The following is a 21,415-nucleotide window of genomic DNA, read 5'->3' as shown; positions in this document are numbered from 1 at the left end:
ATCTAGTGTCTTAATGAGAAACCACGCTGTTGCTGTGAGGAGCAAACAGATAACCTGAAGCCAGACAGTGAGATTTACATAGCTCTCCCCTGGTAGAGCCGTCTTCCTGCTTTGCAGAGAACACAGTTTGTCAATAATTTGTTATGTGTGGTTACGAGAAGCAGCCACGTTGTTTTTGGGCTCTGATTCAGAGCCTTCATCATGATCTGCAAGGTGGTTACCTGTCCTGTAACACTCCACCAGAAGGGGAGGGAGACGCATGCGTCTCCCCTTCCAAGTCCTTCCTCTGGTGTGTGATAAGCTGCCCCTTTGTAGCGAGTCTGTCTGTGTGTTGGTTTACATAAGAACACGATATACTGCCCTAACTACACTAACACAGCTCTGAACAGATACTCTTAGGTGTATTTGAATCCTGTAATTGCATATTTACACCCACTGACTTTAGTGAACTCTGTTACTCGGCCTCGCCCCTCTCATTGGGAAGAACTGCAGTGTTAGGATTTGTATGCTGCGCAAGGCAGGCTGTCGCTTACAGCGACCTTACGCAAACACAGATGGACATGGTCCTTATAGCTGTAAGGCAGAAATCTGTTTCTGTTTCCTGATAATACAGAGTGAAGTGAGCAGACAAATTAAAATAGGGATAGTCTCCGGAGAATGTGGACAGAAGCAAGACATGGGTAAAAGGAAGCAGGATGATGGTTACCAGCAGAGCCTGAGTATGCTTACTTTTGGGGAATGTTTGTAAGTCACTATTGCTTTATCCCTGAGGAGAGATTCTAATCATCTCCATTTGTGTGCTCTCAGGGAAGAGCTGGCAGGGCAGTGGGCTGTGGTTCCTACTCAGCCCACAGTCACAAGGTCAACAGCTCACCACTCTGGGGCATGTCTGGCCATGTGCTGACATTTGGTAAGGTGGGCCTATTAAGTGTGCTTTTCATTTTCAGCCATTTAAGTTTATGATAAGTTTATTGAAACAACCTACATAGGTGTCTGTGCTCAGAATCTTAGGAATCAAGAGTGCTTCTGTCATGCACCAGAGGACTGTTGCCCACACCTTCGTGTGGATGGAGTCAAAGGGTCGGCGTGAACTGTTGGGTTGGCCAAGGGTGGCTGTCAGACCTGAGCTGGGGCACCCTAATGTTGCTAAATTAGAGGCTCATCTGGACAGTAAAGCAATATAAACCACTGTTCTTGAGGAGCTACTAGAACAGAGAGAATGAGGCCCAGCGTCAGACACAGTGACTTACAGCCAAAGAATAAGTGGAGTCATTGGATGCAAAGTTAAGGGAAAGAAAGCCTGGGATCCCAGTAGCTCTGATGTTTGCTGGACGACTTATGAGCCTTAGGGGAGAATGAGCGGCAACTCTGCCACAGCGATGGGCCCTGTGCTTGCTTAGTGCAGATGGGGCCTAGACCTGCCCTGTTCACCAAGCCTTTGAGTTTATTGCCCATCGGCACAATTATTTTTAAGCTAAAAAACCCCATTTTATTATTATTATCTATGAAATACTTTTTAGTGTTATGCTTAGTAATTTCACATGAAGATTTGCTCAAGAACCCTTTACTTCAGCTTCCTGGAATATGCATTTTATTTGAAGAAGCTTGGAAATAAAGTGTAACCTTTCATAGGCATTTTATCCTGACTGTTAGATTCACATCTCCTTTGGAGATGACTGGTTAAGTGTCCTCCGTGGCTTCTTAGGACTTAGCAAGTATTGCCCAGGTGTCATGAAGGAACACTTGTCGGGCTCTGTGACCCACTTACACCTTCTGATAACTTTGTTTTGAAAGCTTGTGAGCTTACCGAGTAGTGAAAGCAGGGCATAGTGTAAGATTCTCCTCTGGTTACAGAAAGACTTTGATGGTCTGCCATTTGTCACGGTCTGATATTCATTTCAGAAACTTAGTTGCTGTTCTCATAGTTCTCGCCCAAGTTATTACTTTATGTGAGGCATTTAATTTACATTCCTTCTCTATAAAGTTAGGCTTTACCTAATACTGTGTCATTGAATATTCCTCTAATCAAACATATTATCAAAGGTACATTTTATCTTTGCTTGACCAGTGGGTTATGGGCATCACCTAATAAAGGAATTAGAAAAGCACCAACCATCACACACTAGAAATATTTAATGGGAGCATTGATGAGATGACCCACTTTCAAATACTGTAGTAGACCAAGGGGTCCTTGGATGTGCAGTGAGTCCATTTTCTTGCACACTGGTGTAGAGCTGGATAGCCCAGAAGCAACTGTTCACCTCAGTACAGGGTACAGGATACGAGATACACCCGGGTGAGTATAGTGGAAATCATATACACGGTGAAGAGAAACATCCTAAGGAAGTGTAGGTATGCACAGGCAAATGCCCAGGAGCTGTGGAAGAGACTGCCTTTAGCTTTGACCTCCAAGATGAGGTATCAAAGAAAGAGAGAAGTTACAGCCTAAAGTAATGTCATTGGAACCTACAGTTCTTAAATATTTTATCATTGAGTAAATGCAGTGCCTTAGTTAGGGTTTTACTGCTGTGAACAGACACCGTGACATCTCTTTTAAGGACAACATTTAATTGGGGCTGGCTTACAGGTTCAGAGGTTCCGTCCACTGTCATCAAGGCAGGAGCATGGCAGCATCCAGACAGGCATGGTGCAGGAGGAGCTGAGAGTTCTACATCTTCATCAAGACTGGGTTCTAGACAGCTGGGGTGATGGTCTTAAAGCCCATGCCTACAGTGACACATCTACTCAATAAGCCCACATCTCCAAATAGTGCCACTCCTTTGGCCAGACATATTCAAACCATGACATATGCAGTATTGTAGAAAGAACTTGGGTATTGACATCAAACTTTGCCTTTCAAGTCTGCTGATTATTTAGTGTTTGTATTGTGTCCCCTTGCTTCTCCTCCTTGAACCGCCGTGTCCCTCTTGTGTACCACCATAGGGAGACTGATTATCTGAACTATTTTTTTAAAAGCACCCAGCAGCATGCCGGGTGGTGCCTAAGTGCCTTTCAATGAATTTTAAGTCCCCTCTTTCCTCATTCACTGAAAGTTCCTTGCATCCTGTTAGTGTGTTTTATGAAATAGCAGAGGGAAATACAGAGGACAGCATTAATTATTTGAAGAGGCATTTCCTGTGCAGAGCAAGTCAGGATGTAGGACTGAAGTACAGCTCAGGAGGAGGGCAGAGACGTTAAACAGGCTCCCACCCAGTACAGTCTCCGAAATCAAACTCAGGAGGGCAGATGGAGGATTCTTTTCTGCAATAGATTAACCTTATCATCTCACATAGGCAGCTGGCTCTCCATAGCGTTGCACTCTCACATCTTTAGACTCAGTGAACCTCAGATTGAAGTATTCAGAACAAAATCTTTTCATTGCTGTCATTCCCAACGACAGTGTAACAACTATTCCATCATTGAGAGTGTGTTACTTGTTAAAATGTGATCATTTAAAGTAGGTAAGAGGCTGTAATAAGTTGGATACAAATATTGCACACAGTTTGTAAGCTGTTGGACATTGGCTTATAGATTCTCACATCCGTGGGATTGCTGGGAAGAATTCCGTTAGATGCCAGAGACTGGGGGTTGATTATAACCTTAGTGTCTCCTCCCTGAGAAAGTTCGTATTGTCGTTTTTTCAAGAAGTTGGTCCTGTGTGTGTGTGTGTGTGTGTGTGTGTGTGTGTGTGTATTTGTGTCATAAAAACCCAGGAGATACACAGATTTTGGAGGCCAGCTCTGGCAGTGTGTTCCTTATCCGAGGAAGAGATGTGGGAATGGCAAGCAGTGTAAAGCAGGCACACACTTGCACACACTTGGTGGAGGAAGCAATGTTCCAACAACTTTATTTTTTCTCTTAGTCCTTACATACTTTAATGAAATGCCCCATGGGGGGGGGGGGCTACATTACAATCACTTCTTAATCCTGAGTTTCAGTGACATGTAATGGATGTAATGGTTACAAGTTTCACATTTTTAAAAACAAGTTAGTCTTCAACCCCACATCTGATCAGTCAGCTTCTCGTGTGCCTTCTCTCTGTGATGCTTCTGTGTCCTAAAGTAGCAGCTTTTCTATTACAGATTAGCAGAATCAGAGGAAGCCAAATTTTTTTTTAGGAGCCAGTTTCTCTTGTACTGGGAGGTTTGTGGTTACAAGAAAGGAGATAGACACGTTATTTTAACGTCACAAATTTCTTATTCACCCAACACAGTCTACCGTCTGTGTATCGTTATATCGTTTCATAGTAGAGCACATATATGGTCAACTAGAGCACTGTAGGTCAGAGATCTTCGACTTTTCTTGAGACAACAGAAAAAGAAGGATCTATTCATGTTCAGTCTGCTGGCTGCACGACACTAAGTCCTCAAGGCACACCACACCTCACCAGCAAATTTATATAAACAGCTAGGAAAATCAGATTCTACAGTAGGCACAGGAGCAAAGTCTTAACTGTGGACCCCAATACCCACTTACTATCTTTGGTCCTTAGCCTGTCCCCTGTGGGTGAAACTCAGGAGCCTTGCAGCCATGCTCGCCCTGTTCTTGTTCTCAGGCCTTAGCAGGCCTTTACTAGGTAACTAAGGACCTGCTTCTCATCATTGTGTTCTGCCCAGGATGTCTGCCTCAGGGCAGCTGGCAAAGCACTCTGACCTGATTTAATTAATTGTGAATAAAAAGCACCTTGACCCCATCCTTTTAACTAAAGATACTTTTAAATTTTTCTTAGAAATCTTCGACTAGATCATTAATCTATCTCAGTGGCATTGGCTTTGAGAAATCACTACTGTCGCTATGCATTGTGGTTGCTTTGCCCAGTGGGGAAGTAGAAACCTCCCAAGGATATTCATGCAAGGCAAACCCAGGGTGACTGGAACAACAAGGACTAGTAGTAGCCAGGGGTCCTCAGGAAACAGGACCCTGTCCAAGGTACACTTTGCCTCTCTGAGGTACACTTATCATGGCTTTGCTGTACACCAAGTTGTTTTCCTCAGGCTCCAATACTGACCACAGATCCTCTCACTGAATGATGACCACCAGTAGAGTATGTATGTCCTCGAACCCCGAATCACTTCTTTCTTTGATCCTAGCAGGTATTGGTAATGCCTCTACTACTGTATCAACTAATATGGTCTCTCTTTCTCTCTCTGTTCTCAGTTTGATAAAGGTTACTCTTACAATATCCGACATAGCTTTGGAAAGGAAGGCAAGAGGACAGACTATACGCCATTCAGTTGCATGAAGATTATCCTGACCAACCCACCAAGCCAGGGGGATTTCCATGGTAAGCGCCTGTGCTGGGTGCTGGGGAGTGGCCCTTTGCATGAGTGAAGGACCACTCATGTTGCTGTGTGATTGGCTGCTGCTGGAGTAGGTTTCAGTTACCTTTCATCCTCTGTGTTCTGCAAGGAACTTGGGATAGAGGTGTTTTAAAGTTGTGTGAGGTTGGGAAGCCCTGGTTTCAGAATAGCACATTTTGTTGATGTTCAAAAGGCCTTGTTGGTCTTACTACTGTCATCTGATTGACAGAGATTAAGTAAGCAGTTTAACAAGTCCCAGGGTCAGTTTGCCTGAGCTGTACTTACACTTTTTTTTTTTTTTGTTCAACAACATATTTTCTAAAATAATTCAACCAGCACATCTTTAGAAGCTTCCCATTTTGTCTGGTATGTCAGAGAATGATTAATAGTTTATATTAGTAACCTTTCAGATTGCCAAAGCTTGCTGTAACCAGGTGTCAGTATTTTGTTTTGTTTTACAGTCTTAAATGAAACCACCATTAAAAGAACAAACCTTTAAGCTGTTAAAAATTGGGCAATATTTTTAGGAGATCTCTCTCTCTCTCTCTCTCTCTCTCTCTCTCTCAGTGAATAATATTACAATATTACAATATAACCTGGATATATCGCGGGTTAATTTTTTCACCTATTAAAGAACATCTTGACTGCTTCCATTCTGTATATATGAATCAAGTTGCTATAAATATATGTGGCACGGGATGTAGTCTGTTTTCGAGTAGGGTCCATGACTGCGGCTTGGAATGTTTGTTCTGTTTCTTCTGGATGGAATACTTTGTAGATATGTTATGTGCATTTGAGTATAATGCAGTTTAATCTGGAACTTCATTGTTGGTTTTTGGGTTAGGTGATCTATTTAGAGATGACAGTGGGGACATCAGAATTATTTTATTTTAGCCTATATGACCTTTTATGTTTGTCAATGTTTCTTTTTAAGAAATTGGGAGCCTTAACATTTGGTGCACATATATTTACAATTGTATCTTTTCTATGAGTTGTTCCTTTTGTTAATATACAATGACCTCATTTATCTCTTCTGATCACTTCCGGCCTTGATGTCTACTTTTTCAGACAACAGAATAGCTGGGTCAGCTTGTTTTCCATCTCTGTTTTCCTGACAGTTGTTGTCCATCCCGGGTGTCACAGTATGTACACAGTAAGAGGTGCATCTCAGAGGCAGCAGGCAGGGAACCAATTCCGAATTTCTATAGTGTTTTTAATCTGTAATCTTAAACCTGCTTGGGATTTGTGTCTGTGCGGACTCTACCATCTGTTCTTGTGTGCTGTCTTTCTCTAGCACATGAATCACAGTGTTCTAAGCCTGGTCTCTTCATCCCAGCATCCCTGCCCCCTGGGCATCTTCACACTGAGCCCCTCCAGAGCTTTGCAGGCGTTCTCTCCTTGAATGAGAGAGGCTGGCTGGGTACCTCTCCACCCCAAGGATGTCAGGTGGCAATAGATGGGGCAAGGGCTCTGTTCAGGCAGTTTCTTCTGGGAAAGTGTTCTAGTGTAACTACCTTCCCCTTCCCTTTATACAAGCCTGGTTTACTTATTTATGTGATAAGCACTGTGAGGTGATGGTAGACTTTCTGGATGTAAGACTCAGAGAAGTAGTAAAGCTATCCTAACGTCCTATTGAGCCATTCGGAGCTGTGTTTATGTTGAGACTTTAGTCACTCTCAGTGGGCTCTGCCCAGTGGCACTGGCTGTGATGTTTTTTTCTTTAATCAGTTGGGAATCTCTGCATTTACAGGCTTCTCAGATATGCCCTGAGACCCTATTTCTTTGTTGTTGGATATTTTTTTTTTCAGATGAAATAGGGTATTTTTGTCTTATTAAGGATGGAGAAGAGACATCTGACCTCATTATCTGTTCAACCAGAAGCTGGACATGTGTCCTTTTTTGTTTTCTTATTTATAAAATTATCAGTCACCTATATTGATTTGACTTGATCACCCGATACTGCCTAGAATAGTTGATCAAGCAATTATGACTCTGTGTAGGTCTAACTTATTCCGGCCTGTCGTCTCTGACAACTTATCACTCTGGGCTTTTAACACTAATGTTAGTATGGGTACATTCACCCATCTTTTATTGTCTTGTTTGTTCAACCTGAAGACCATTCTCTCTGAAGTTAAGAGTAGGAACAGAGAATGTGTTTATGCCATCTGCTAAAATGACACCAGCTTGGCCAAGTACTGGCTTCCTTCCTCTGAGTTCTTCTGAGTCAGCCTATCAGGAAAAGAACCTTCTTCAAGTTTTCTGCAGTTTTGTCCTGGCTTTGTTCTTCAGGCCTCTTGTGCAGGTTTGTTCACTATGTCTAGTATAATTTGGATGGTTCCATTCAGTCTCTCTCTCTCTCTCTCTCTCTCTCTCTCTCTCTCTCTCTCTCCCTCCTTCCCTCTCTCTCTCTCTCTCTCTCTCTCCCTCCTTCCCTCTCTCTCTCTCTCTCTCTCTCTCTCTCTCTCTCTTTATGCACCTTAATTCTTCTGGAAATAACCAATAATTACAAACATATCATCAGTTCTTTCTCCTTGAGGTTTTCTCCTATTTTTATTGCTGTATCTTTGAAGAATAAAGCCGATAGCTTGCATGTTTTCCTTGCTAACTCTCTTTAGTGTGCGTCAGGAACATGTAGGAGTTTGTTTTCATAGGAAATTTGTGAGGTGATTTTTTTATTACCCAAAAGGAGACCATGAAGCTAAGAGAACATCTGTCCGTGTCTGTGGTCAGTTGGTATTTTAAACCTAGATGCTACAAAGCTAGGTTCTTTTTAAAAATGCAATATGATATTTGTATTCTTTGAGAATTTCGTATATGTATTCACACTCTTTGATCACATTCATCTCCAGCCCTCCCCCCATCTCCTCCCAGACCCACCCCTCCTCACCTCACTACTTCATCTTTCTGGTTTTATTTTAAATACTCAACCATGTTCCATTTGTACAGCCCGTCCAGTCAGCCTTGTGTGGAGCCACCCACGGACACATGGTTGACCTACCAGGAATGCCAGAGTCTTTACTATGTCATGTGTTTTCTCAGAATGGTTCCTTGTATTTCTCTAAGTCTGAATAAAGGATGTGCTATACATTTTGCAGTTTTCATAGTTTTCGAGGTCTATAGGAGGCTTTATTTATACTTAAGCTGTTTGATAAATGAATTTTTTGGCTTCCTGGCCCTTTTCCTTTACATTTTAATCCCCTGATTTCCACTAATTTCATATAAATGTGCCATAACTCCCAGTTGGCTTGGCCATGTATTACTCTGTGTTTAAACAGTCTCTGTTTTGCCTTGTGTAAATTTCCAGTCGTCCATTCTTTAATTTGCTCATGAGATACAGTGATGATGAAAATACAGGATGTGTAGTGTTTCTCTCCAACAGATCCTGATTGTCTGTGTTTTTCACTGCTCTGATTCTTCATAGCTTATGTGTGTTCTGGACTTTACAAGATAGGTGTAGAATATATGTCTGAATTTATGATGATATATTTATGTTCCTCTAAGTTTGGATATTTTATTTCTAATATCTATAACTCTCCCCCCCCACATCTTTATGCAAAATTTTCAGGCTATAATATGAGAGTATGTAAATTTTAGGTAAACTATTATGGCTACTTGGTGATTTTCTGTTCTGGTAAGAGAGCTGCAAGATAAAACTGTTTCCCTCTTCCTAGTGAACGGCCCTGTGATCCTGAGAGTGCCTCACTGTTTTATGTAACTCTTGAGCCTGTAGCATCCTGACAACACAGCAGCTAAATCCTTGTTTAGAGAGAGGAAAGCGTTTGCACCTACAGGCAATTGACTCTTTATTAATAAGCTGTTAGACAGTTAAGGGCCCTTCGGCAGCCACTCGAGCGTGGCACTGTGCTGAATCCTGGTAAATAACCCTGTTGTTCTGCTGGCTTGTGTTTTGTTGCCAGGGTGCCCATTCCGTCACAGTGATGCAGAGCTGCTGAAGCAGAAGATGCAGACCTACAAGATCCCTGCCTCGGGGATCAGCCAGGTAGGTCCATTTCTCCTCGGGAACCTCAGTGACTCGGCAGCTCCTGCTCTATCCTATCAGGCTTGCTTACAGGAGTGATGCTGTGCACTGCATCAGGACTCACGCCAGATGGGCGAGCTGAGCTGGGTTCCCATTCCTTGGAAATCTTCCGTCTGCTATGCTACAGTTTTGTTTCTCCAGGGAGAAAGGAGCACAGCAATCTCGCCCTATAACTTGTTTTCCTCTATCTGTTGAAGGCCTCATTTAAGAGCATAAGTGTTTAATGTCTTGAGGTTTATTGATGATGCTGAAAATCCATGACAGTCTTCCATTCTGGAAGGTTGTTTCCGAGGAAATGATAAGACGCTGTGCAGTGCATGGGTGTTCTTGTAGGCATTAGTGGTGCTTGGTTTAATGTCTGATGGCAGCTGATTGTTTTAAAAATACTTTGTTTTGTTAAGAATTTACAAAGTAAATTGCATAAACTATAAACAAAATAATTAAGAAGTTACATCTTTTAGTAAGTCTGTCTTTTAAAAAGTACTTTGATGCTGTTAGGACCATGCAGCCCGGACTTGCTTTGGATTCTGCGAGAGCTGAAGGAGCCTCTCCTTCCTGGTCCTAGAAAAGGCTGGGACATCAAAGTCATGGTCCATTCTTAGACAGTTATTTTTTTATTTGAAAAAAAATTAGTTAGGACTGTACTACTGTCCTAAGTTTAGATTGAGCCTGGTTAATTCAGCTTGCTTGTTCAGTTCTGAGGTACTTATTGTAGGCAAGGAGAAAGTCTACAGGAAGTCTGGAGTCTAGGAAGGACTTTCTGAAAGAGCTGATCAAGGAGTCAGGGATCAGAAACAAGATTTCATGAATAAAAGATTGGCATTCAAGCTAGTGATGATGACAGAACCATTAAGGGGTGGGGGAGCCCCAGCTGTTCTTTCTTGTTGTACTTGTTGCAGTAGCTGACCTGCCTTCTGAGTTCCTCTGAGGTGAGAAACTGTTTAGTACCTCGTCACAAAACAGTTGGAGGTTTAGTAGAGTAGCTTTGTTCTATCTCCACAGGAACTGTGAGGCTCTAACTTCCAGGCTGCTAGTTGAAGTCACAGGAATAAAAAACACTGAAAAGCGATGTTAGCATTTTATTTCTAAGTTGTAAAATGTTTCCTATGGAAGCTCTCTAAGGAAAAAGGGGATAAGGGCATGTGTAAGGAGGAAAGGGAATAAGGTGCTAAGGGAAAAAGGGATAAGGAGAATGCTCTCCTCTCTTGTCCTCAGCACTTATGCATCTTTCAGGACACATGACTACAGGGTAAAACGTTCATCACAGGTTTACACACAAATTCAAATCATAAATTGAATAAGAAGTTTACACAGAAGTTACACAGCATATCCATCAGGAGTAATTATCTTTTTAAACATTCGCCATCTGTCCAAGCTCAACGTGTTCACGGAGAGTTAAAGACCATAATTTTGTGACCATGGTGTTAGTGAAGGTTTGTATAGATAAACCCAGTCAGTATTTTATCTTCTGTCCTTGCACATATAGTAAATTGTTAGTTCCCTTTTTATGACCTTTGGTTAATGGTTCTACAGTCTCTTGGCATGTGCTCTGAGTAGTAGATGCCTGCTACCTCAGAAGCAGTTAATTCATGATACGTGGGGACTCAGAGAGAACCTAATAGCAGTCCCTTATAAAAGAGATTAGTAATTACTAATATAATTTTAGGAGTTCTTATAGCATCATCATTAAGGACTATATAGCATCACTACAAGATAATATATCTTCCTTGTTCAGCAGAGATCAGTTCAAAAGGGTGGACTAATATCTAGTGATTGTTATATATGTTTAATAATGACAGCAAAAGCATATTAATAGCAGGAATCTTTCCTAAAATGAATTTTTCCTGGGCCTTGCCTACTGGGCGAAATTCGCTGTAGATTTTAATCCAAGGTGACCCATCTCAGGAAGATCACCTGCTAGTTTTTAGCTTTTCCTGTGTTGTCTCCTGACACAGTACATAAGCAAATATGGGCATCTCAGAAGAACTTGTTAGTTTAGGAGTTGAGTTTTCGGTGTAAGGAAATTAGAACGGCAGAAAGAAAGTGGTTTTATAACTAATTAGAGAAGCTAGGACAACAGTTTCCAGGTATAATTGTAAGATTTGAAAGACTATTAGAAAGCGAGGAGTCCTGGATATGACAATCCCTGATAATGTAGTAAGCTTCAGGTGGTGCCTGATGCTGAAGTCAGCTCTTCTGAGGCTGGGGAAAGCCAGGACAGGATCCTGGCTACTGCTGTCAAACTAAGAGGGAGTAGGACTAATAAAGTCAGAACAGAAATAGGAGCAGAGGGAATATATTACTCAGGGCTCTGTAAAGTAACAGAACTTACAGAATGAATCTCTCTATATATAGGAGGGAGATTTATTACAATCAACTTACAGGCTATGGTATAGCTAATCCAACAGTGGCTGGCTATGAACAGAAGTTCTAAGAATTCAGTAGTTTTTCTGTCCATGAGACTAGATGTCTCAGCTGGTTTTCAGTAGAGACTGGAATCCTGAAGGACTAGGCCAGTAAAGTAATGGACTTGCTAGCTACGTGAGAGCAAGCAGGCCCAGAACACGAGCCTCCTTCTGCCTTATGTAGACTTCGAGCAGAAGGCCAGATTAGTGGTGGGCTTCCCAGCTCAGAAGATCTGGATTAAAGGTGTGTCTTCTCAGTAGTCTAGCATGGCTGTCCTCTGAGAGCATCCACTGAACAGCTGACTCAGACAGATGCTGACACCCACAGCCAAACACTGGATAAAGCTTGGGGACCCTTATGGAAGAACTGGGGGAAGGACTGCAGCACCTAAGGGGATAGGAACTCCACAGGAAGACCAACAGAGTCAGTTAACCCAGGCCTTCCTGCACATATGTAGCAGATGTGCAGCTTGGTGTTCATATGGGTTCAGAACAACTGTAGCAGGGGCTATCCCAAAAGCTGTTGCCTGTACATGGGACATGTTCTTCCAGGTGGCTGACTGCCTTGTCTTGTCTGGTCTCAGTAGAAGGGATGCACCCAGCCTCAAAGAGACTTGCTATGCCATGGTGGGGAGAGAAGAACTGTGGGAGGGAGTGTTGGAAGGGGAGCAGTGAGCAGTTCTTAAAGTAAGTTAAAAAAAAAAAAAAGGTGTGTAGGTATGTCTTCCTATCTCAAAGAACTGGATTAGAAAATCTTCCTATTTCAAATTAAGCAAAAACTCCTCATAGGGTTTTAGTTAATTGTAGATGTAGTCAAGTTGACAACCAAGAACAGCCACCACAGGGAGGACCTGTGTTTATAGCCTGGTATGGCAGGTGGTACTCTGTGTACTTCAATTGTAGTATTTATGACTTATTGGGGTGGGCAAACTAGCTGTTGAATTGATTTCTCCAATTCGGGGTATCTCAAAAGGCAGTGTGTCAATAAAGCAGCTCTTGAAAGGCTTGGGTGTATTTACTCATTTCTCTGGTGTGACTGTCACTCACTGAGCCAACAGTGTTATGGTGCTATGTGGAACTGGGCAGAGCTTGCTCTCAAGCCGTTGGAGTCAGCTCTTGTGTACCATTGACTATGGGTGTTGAACACGCTTCCTAAACATTTGTATAGAAAAGCATTGTAAAGTAGCTTAGTCATATTTTAGGTTAATTGCTGCTAGAAATGATACTATTTGTGGCATATTTGTGGCATAATTTTGTCCATTTCATTTGAGTTTTTACGTGTGGCTGTAGAAAATGTAAAATCCCAGCCATGCCTTGAGCTATACCATGTTGGAGAGCCCTGGTCTCCATGGTGATCTCTGAGCTTTGAGCACTCCAGACTTTTCATTATCAGAGCGACATTGTACCTTACTTAGTATTTGTTTCTGCACACACTTGTGTTTGACTTTCTACAACTGACAGATTTACAAATAAACTCATTTGCATGTTCGTTGGTAGAAGTCATACTATTTATGATTGTCTTTAATTTCTTTTTCATTGTAGTGTTTTTCAATAGAGAAGCAATATTTGTTTTGGAATTTTGATTTAGCATAACCATTAATTATCTCTAAAGTGGATCTGATTAGTGCATCCAAGAAATTTAAGGAGTGACGTCAAAGCCATCGAGTGTGGAACAATGTGTTCTTTGTGTTTTAGGGGAGGCTAGTGAACCTGTTTTTCACAGTCTAAAAACTTTCAGGCAGTTACTGACCCTGTTAATTCTAAGCTGATAATTGACTTTTAATGAAGAAGTCCTTTTAAATGGACAGTTTAAAAGGCTTCAAAATAACTGTGGCAGGGTTTCATGGCAGAGTTGAGAAGTGCCCCAGTAAAATCTCACGGCTCCTTGTTTATGGGCGTATAAATCGGAACTGTGGAAGGAACACCATTGCTACGTTGTCAGATAAGGAGCTCCCAGCAGTGGGTGATGGCGTCCAGTCTCCATCACCGAGGGCAGTGTCTGCTGTGGTGCGGGTGCCACTTGACTGGACAGCAGCACTGGGCACTCCTCAGTCGGAGTCTAAGTGCGGGTTTCATTTGTCGATTTCATCAGGCAGTCTCAGAGCTGCGGTAGAGGAGAGACATGATACCCGGGATTACGTTTTTTTGGTTTTGTGACAAAATCATCAAATATTTAATTTGATTTTAAAAATACATTTTTCTTTCTAGAGGCAACAGATGTTATTTAATTTTTAAAAACATTATTCAAGATAAATAGTTCAAGGAAAAGTCACACGTGAAGTTGAATAACATTTGCCTTTGTTGATGAAAGCATGTGACTTCTTTTTAAAATAGTTATATATTTTAACTATTCTGTGGATACTTTCTGTCAGGAACTTTGATACAATAGTATTTATAGATACTGATTCAGATAGGTACAGATAGAGTGGTGTTTGGTACTGTAACATAAATCCAAGTCTACTGTAGCCATAAAGCTGCTTTTCTTAGTTGTTCTTGTGACCGTTTTTTAGAGAGTATTCTGTTTACAGAGTATTCTGTCAAAAGCCCCATCCGTTTTGGAGAAACAGGCTTTAATAGAAAATTAACTAACTGTATTCCTAAGGCAAATACTTGAAACTCTTAATCTTCTCAGCTCTCACCCATTTTAGACCTGTGATGTTTACCATCAGTTTTACAATGCCGTTCCTGTTAGATAATCCTGTCTGTCTGTCTGTCTGGTGTTTGTATGTCACACGTAATACATATATGCATGCATATAATGCATATGCACCTTTTAACCCCTTCATCCTTGGAAAGCTCTTAAGTGGCCGGCTTTAAGTGTGGCCTCTCTTTCTATTATATGAGCATATCCATTAGATACAATTCATCTTTTAATAAGATCTTTAAAAATAACCATGAAATCCGTGTCAGTGTCTTTCGCGTGCCTGTAATGCTCGTGGGTAACAGTTCTGAACTGCCATCTCTTTCCTCAGGACAAACGGGAAAGCGTCCAAAGCAGAGCAGTAATTGGTGGGGCCGTGCTGGGGCTGCGGGTCACATTCGCACCTGCCTTACCTCTAAGCAGGCAGGTCACCCGTGTCCTCAGTCGTCCTTCCTCCAGCTCCTAGCTCATTAAGTTGTTGATGTTTCCGAAACACAGCACACTGACATCAGTGCACTGAGAAATTCAGTTCTTGAGACAACAGTTTAAATGGCTTTGTAAGAATTTTTTGGTACCTGTTTTGCTGTAATAAAGAATGAGAAATTCTCTGATAAAAATCAGTGAATGGAGGCGTCAGAGATCCCAAAGAGAGCCGAAGGGAGCCTGTCACGTGGAGGGTGGTGTTCAAATCAGGTGTGACCACTGAGCTGGACTTTCCCCTGTGGCAGGAAATGAAGACAGAGACAAAACCACATTCACCCAGTGCTGACGAACAGCCATTTGGCTGTCACAGTGGCTCAGCAGGCAGAGATACTTGTCACACGTGCGTGGTGACCTGAACTTCGTTCCAGAATCCATATGAAATGTGGAAGGAGAGACCCAGCTCCACAGTCAGCTGTCCTCTGACGGCCACGTAGACAGTGTGAAGCATACGCCCTTTCCCCACACACTCACTTCCAAACTCTTAATAGTAACGTGGAGGTGACGCTATCCCAGTTGCTGTTGAAGACACGAGCAATATCGTGAGAGGTGACACTACTGAGACCTCCCCTATGGAGCTAATGTCATGGTGAGTGCTGGAATACAGGAGAGGGGCTGGCTTTTAGGAGTAACTCTGGTGACAGTGTGGGTCTGTCGTAAGGGAAAATCAAGAAGCCTGATTGTCAGAGAAAATGATGGGGGCCGAGCAGTGGAGAGCAAAAGGGAAGTCGTAAAGACACCTCAAAGTAAAATCGACTCCAAACTGTAACAAATGAGACCGTAACATGCAACGTTACTAAGCAACTGAAAGTGTGTTTTCAAGAGACAGAAACGTGGCCTTGTTCTGGTGAAGGTCATAGCAGAGGTGGCATGGCTGGTGTGTGAGGAACAGAAGCAGAGCAGTATGTGCAGGTGACTTCCACACTCCGTACCTCTCTCTGCCAAGCTTTCCTTTCAAAATAAGGAAGGGTAGAAGGGGAGTGGGAAGTCTGTGCGGTCCCAGTCTTGAAAGGTTGAGCTTTTCAGGAGAAGCAAGGCTGTTGTTGCTTCTACAGTGAGACACACGATGACCTTGAGTCACACAAGGGAGCTGCACGTCTAATTGCTGGGTGCAGCGTATGTGCCTGTGCGTATGCAGTGTGCCAGTCACCGGGGCCAAGGTGGGCAGGTGGCAGCTCTCTGCTGCCAAGCAGTCCCTGAGCGTCACTGGCCAGCACCGGAGTAAATGGTGGGAGGAAGCTGCACCTGCGCTCAGTTAGGCTTGGAACGTGTTCCGTGCACTGGTATCTATGGTCATTTCTCTCGTCTGTGTGGTTTCCCACCCGTGTTGGTGACATCCTATGTTGGATCAGCTGGCACAGCTCAGTCAGGGATCATAGTCATTCAAATCAGAAAGACGGTCACTTCATCTGTCATCAGAGACATCTTGGGTATATGCCGCTTTACTACCAGGCTGAAGCAGAAGGGCCATGAGCTTGAAGCTAGCCTGGGCTACACAGACTGTAGCAGCGGGTTCTAAACCAGAGAAATCCTAGCACTGAGACAGTAGGTGAACACAAAGTCCCACCCTAACAGAGAAGCCATTTGTAACTGATGCTTGCTGGGACAGGGAAGATGCATTTTCTCCCATTGAGTCTCTGGGTAAATCAGCCACACTCCAGGACCGTCCTCACACTCTGGAGTACTCAGACAACACAAAGCTAACTTTGTGGGGCTTGGAGGGTGGGCGGATGAGTATTTGTCTTTATTAATTTGTTGTTTGATTGGTTTTTGTGTGTTCAGTGTTTTGTTTGGGGGAAGGGATAGGGACAGAGGAAGCGAGATGAGAAGCACAAGTTATGTGGGTAGGGAGAAGACCTGGAGGAGCTAGAGGAAGGGCAAACCTGATCAAAATATATTATAAAGAAAGAAATGTAAATAAGAAAGAATGATGCTAAAAGAGAGATGTGAAGAACAATTCTCTTAGGGAAATACCCAGTATCTTGTCCCGAGGCTACAGTAGAGTTAATTTCCTTTGCTAATACAGCAAATACAAACTGATGGGCTTTTTTTGTTAAGATGAAAAGCTGAATTATTTCATTATTTAAAGTTTAGAATTCTTGGTGGATTTTATTTGCCTAGCAGAGGATAAATGAAAGCTGAGGGGGAAACCAGGGCATATATATGACATAAACACCATCCTGTGTCACTGAGAGCCAGCCCGCAGCAGCAACGCTGTGGCATCGAAGTTTTACTCCGTAAACACCTGCGTGGAAAACCAAAAGTCTTACCACCATTTGAGCAACATTCTTAGATCTCCATGGAAATGTTTTCTCTGGGAATTTTGTTTCCAAGATTGGTGTGATTGTTCAGCCTGGTTATATTTTTCTAGAACATAATTAGAAAACTTGTTGGGCAGGCGTAAGAGTGCCTGTGGCTTGTTTCCTTCCGGCTTTCAGGGAACTGCTCTTTGGAATTAGTGCTGTCTGCAAGAGGAGGTCGAGTTTTCTAGGGTCTTCCTGAGTGGCACAGTAACACTAGAGAGATTTGCCACGGCTGTTGAAGGACCCTCTGTGCTACAGTAGCCACTGGAGGACCAGGCTGCAGACTTCAGGGTACTTCCCTCATTTCTCTGGCTTTCTATTCCACTCCCCCATTCGACTCCCTCCTCTCACTGCCTACTCCTTTATATCCTCCTTACATGAGCTCCCACTCTTGCATGCACTGTGTCCCCTTGACCTGCTCTGTTTCCAATCCATACTGTACGCCCATCTCTGCCTGCCACCCTCGGAAGTACATGGTCTGCATGTAGTTTCAGTGTTTGCACAAGCTTAGGCTCACCGTGGCGAGCACGTGAGGAGTCTGGCCTAGTGAAGATAGTTCGTAAAGGTAATTAGGCACCCGCTAGGAAGGACTGACAGTCCCGTGAGATTGGGCTGCTCTGACTTTTTGAGTCTTTTGGGGCTTCCTTTCTTGCCATATGATAACTTTCTTCCATTTCATCCTCATTACATGCCAAACTGAAACAACTACACTAACTTGGGCCATTAGCCTTCAAAATGGTGAGCTAATAAACCTGTTGTAAATTGGGTACCCATTTTTTTTTTAAAGATTTATTTATTTACTATATGATGAGTACACTGTAGCTGTCTTCAGACACACCAGAAGAGGGCATTGGATCCCATTACAGATGGTTGTGAGCCACCATGTAGTTGCTGGGAATTGAACTCAGGACCTCTAGAAGAGCAGTCAGTGCTCTTAACCGCTGAGCCATCTCTCCAGCCCAAGGGTACCCATTTTTGAGCATCCTGTTATGGCAGCACAATGTGCACTAATACGGTGTGCACTAATAGGGCATGCACTCACACAGCGCACACTCACATATAATGCACTCATACAGCATGCACTCACACAGCACGCACTCACACAGCGCGCACTCATACAGCACGCACTCACACAGCACGCACTCACACAGCACGCACTCACACAGCACAAACTCACACAGCACGCATTCACACAGCATGCGCTCACACAGGATGCTCCAATATAGGAAGTGATCTTTTTGTGCTCCTGAGACTTTATGCTGGAAAGAGAACACTGTTCAGAAGCACTGTGCCTGACTGTATCATCTGTCTGTCTCAGTTCTTAGGAACACTGATTCTGACCCAAATTCTCGTCCTCAGAGTCTGTCTTAGGCCTCTCTTTGATTTCTTGAACTTCTAATTGTGCTTTTTATCACAAACTTATTTGGGGCATATCTTGGTTTTCTCTTCTATTTCTAACTTTGTATTTCCTGCCTGGAAGTCCCTCAGTCTGCCAGCTGTTTGTCGATGCCCGTCTCACTGACCGTCTTAACACAGTGTTTAATAGTGACGTTCATGTCAGAAAAATTCAACCAAATTAAGAACAAACCCGAATCATGTCGCACTACATAGGCAAATGCTATCACATTGGAATCACCTGTCAAATTCTATACACAGGATGTTAGCATTACAGCTGTATGTGCCATAACTGTGCCCCTACCCCATACACACACACACACACACACACACACACACACACACACACACACACACACACACACACACAGCACCACCACTAGATGAAGAGATACAGGCACTTAATGGCTGCCAAGAGAGGGTAAATCAGTCTCCCCAGGGATGAGCCCCTTAACCTATTATCCAATGCCCAGTGTCATCCCTTAAAGCATATACATACAAGCAGCAGTAAGTGGACTAAACACTGTATTGATAAGGCCATGTGCGTGCACATAAATAAGGCTATGTGCATGTACGGATAACAATCGGGATTAAATAAAAGAGCAGTGCAGGTAATGCATGAACATGGAGGGAGACAGTGGGAGACAGGAGCAGGGTAGGACCTTAAGGAACAGAAGATGACCAGAGGATGTTATGTGCATATACCAAGGGTCATAGTAAAAGTCATTTGTACAATTAATAAATGAAAATGGAAAGGCTTCGTATGTGCCTTGTGTCTTGTTGTAGAGTTCAAGTAATTCTCTTACAAAAGAAATGTTTCACTGCGTTTAGGAAAGTGTTTGAGAAGGGTGGTTTTGAGTGACGTGTAGTGCTCTGTTGTAAAGCATCAGAACCCATCCTATTTGGGTGTTTCCCCGTGAAGTGCCTGCCTCTTAGAGACAGTGCTTGCCTGTTAGGAAATGCTTCAAGTCTGAGTACTTCCCACCAGCCAGGCCCAGAGCCCGGAGAAATGCCCTCTGTCCCTAGGCTGTCCTTTACAGTCAGGAGTGTGGATTGGAGAGAGTCAGTTCACTTCAGTCCCGAGGCATCACCTGCTGGCCTGGGCCTGCATCTCTGCAGTATAGATCAGAGTCTGGACTCTTAACTGCGTTCTTAGGTGACATTGTATTTTCTCTTTAGTTTTGAAAGCATCTAAATTGTTTCTACAGTCCTCTATAGAAAACTAGACTAAGCTATACATGATTTCTTAATTCTTCTTAAAACTGACCTGTCCCTAATGAGACCCCCAGGCAACTTTGTTTGAACAGGATGTGTTTCTCCTCTGAAATGAAAACAGCATCCGACAGTGCTCCCCTATTGCTTCAGAGTACTCCATCTCTTGGGGTTCAGCTTGGTTCACTTTCCCTCCATGCATTTGTTTTTAAACTTCCTCTGCTTCGTCTCTTTTATCCTAAACTTGTCAGTTTTTCTTGCCAGAAAACAAATAGTATCAACTACAAAAAAACCAATATTGCCTCTGCTTTCATCAGACCTTGAAAGTTAAACAAATCTTTTGTTCATCTCAAATATACTGTGCCGTGATTAGGAAGGGTCTTTCAAAATGGATGAGCAATTTCAAACCAAAATATTTTTGTTACAGAAGAGTCTGTTTTGTAGGGTGGGTGATGGTAGCGATAACGGTGCTCATAACCTGAACTAAACTAAAAGCAAACAACAACAAAACCCTGGAATTTTCGATCAAGTGTGCATTTCTCTCATTCTGTCTTATCTTTCACCTTTTTACACGTAAATAACCACCCACGCTGGGTAGCTTTAACTGACTACTTGACTTAAGCTACGCTGTCGCGCTAAGAGTCTTAACCATGGATTACCTGGGTCAGACTGGTCTGAGGGGGATATCTTGATCGTCCATTGATGTCAGAACCAGCCAGTTGTGGACTGCACCAGTTCCTTGTTTTAATTTTACATGAAAGGGACATAAATAGACCACATTGTTCAGCTTTATCTGTGGATTAATTTCATCTTCAGGTAATTTATGGCATCAAATCTTAAATTTGCATTTGAAGTCTTCAAAATGACAGCTCATATATGTTAGTCTGTTATTGTTGATCCGTAATTAATTGCAGGGTCATCATTCCACAGCGTTAATGGCTGTGGAGAAGCGTTGGGGTGTAAGCTCAAAGTGTTGGTATGACTTACACAATTTGTGACTTTATTTTTATATTTATTATCATTTTTTAATTGATTAATTTATTTTTTATTTTTCTCTAATTAAAGAAAAATGTGTCATAGAGGTAGACAGAATCCTAGGTTCTGTGACAGGTTGACATTTACACAAATTTTTCAGGTGAATGATAATCGAAGGTGATACAAAATTTGGGTATAAGAACATCAGAAGAAAACAATCCTTTAACAAAATCTAGCTGGTACGAGATGCCCCTTTTACAACTGTGATTTTCTCGTGCAGTATTCCACGATGGGAGTACCCAGACTTCCAGGCTGTGTTCCTTTCTTTTGTGGCAGGAGGAAGGTTAGCCCTTTGAAAGAGGGTACAAATTAACTTTCTCTAGAGTTCTGTTTCCTGTCATGACTTTATCTCTTAATTCCAGCATTTTTCTGTGCTTGCTAAATGGCTCAAATATATATTTTATTTATTTGGGCATGTCAGAGGACCATGAAACTTCACGGGTTTCAACTACCAGTGCATTCTACTGATAAGGATGGCACTTACGCCATTCTGACGAGACTGCGTGAAGTAGGGTTGGAAGGCAAATTGTGTTTACAAGAGACAGGATGGCATTCCTAATAGACACTCGGAATAGGCTCCTCACTCTCATGTTCTGCTCAGCTAT

At 42.6% G+C, this 21,415-nt stretch overlaps 1 protein-coding gene across 10 annotated transcripts in view; it reads left to right on the top strand.

The window, feature by feature from the left end:
* Prim2 (DNA primase subunit 2) overlaps positions 1–21,415 on the top strand; it is a 212,175-nt gene that overhangs the window by 179,212 nt on the left and 11,548 nt on the right. For all 10 annotated transcript variants that reach the window (XM_087565140.1, XM_087565144.1, XM_087565143.1 and 7 more), the window contains 2 exons: positions 5,158–5,284; positions 9,218–9,300. In XM_087565140.1, coding sequence (XP_087421266.1) covers positions 5,158–5,284; positions 9,218–9,300 — 210 coding nt within the window. The remainder of the gene's footprint in view (positions 1–5,157; positions 5,285–9,217; positions 9,301–21,415) is intronic.

This window comes from Rattus norvegicus, chromosome 9 (genome assembly GCF_021556685.1).
Source record: "Rattus norvegicus strain SHRSP/BbbUtx chromosome 9, alternate assembly SHRSP_T2T, whole genome shotgun sequence".
In the NCBI taxonomy this organism is placed as follows: domain Eukaryota; kingdom Metazoa; phylum Chordata; class Mammalia; order Rodentia; family Muridae; genus Rattus; species Rattus norvegicus.
Note: the sequence above shows the minus strand (reverse complement) of the source record. Positions and strands in the feature narration are given on the sequence as shown.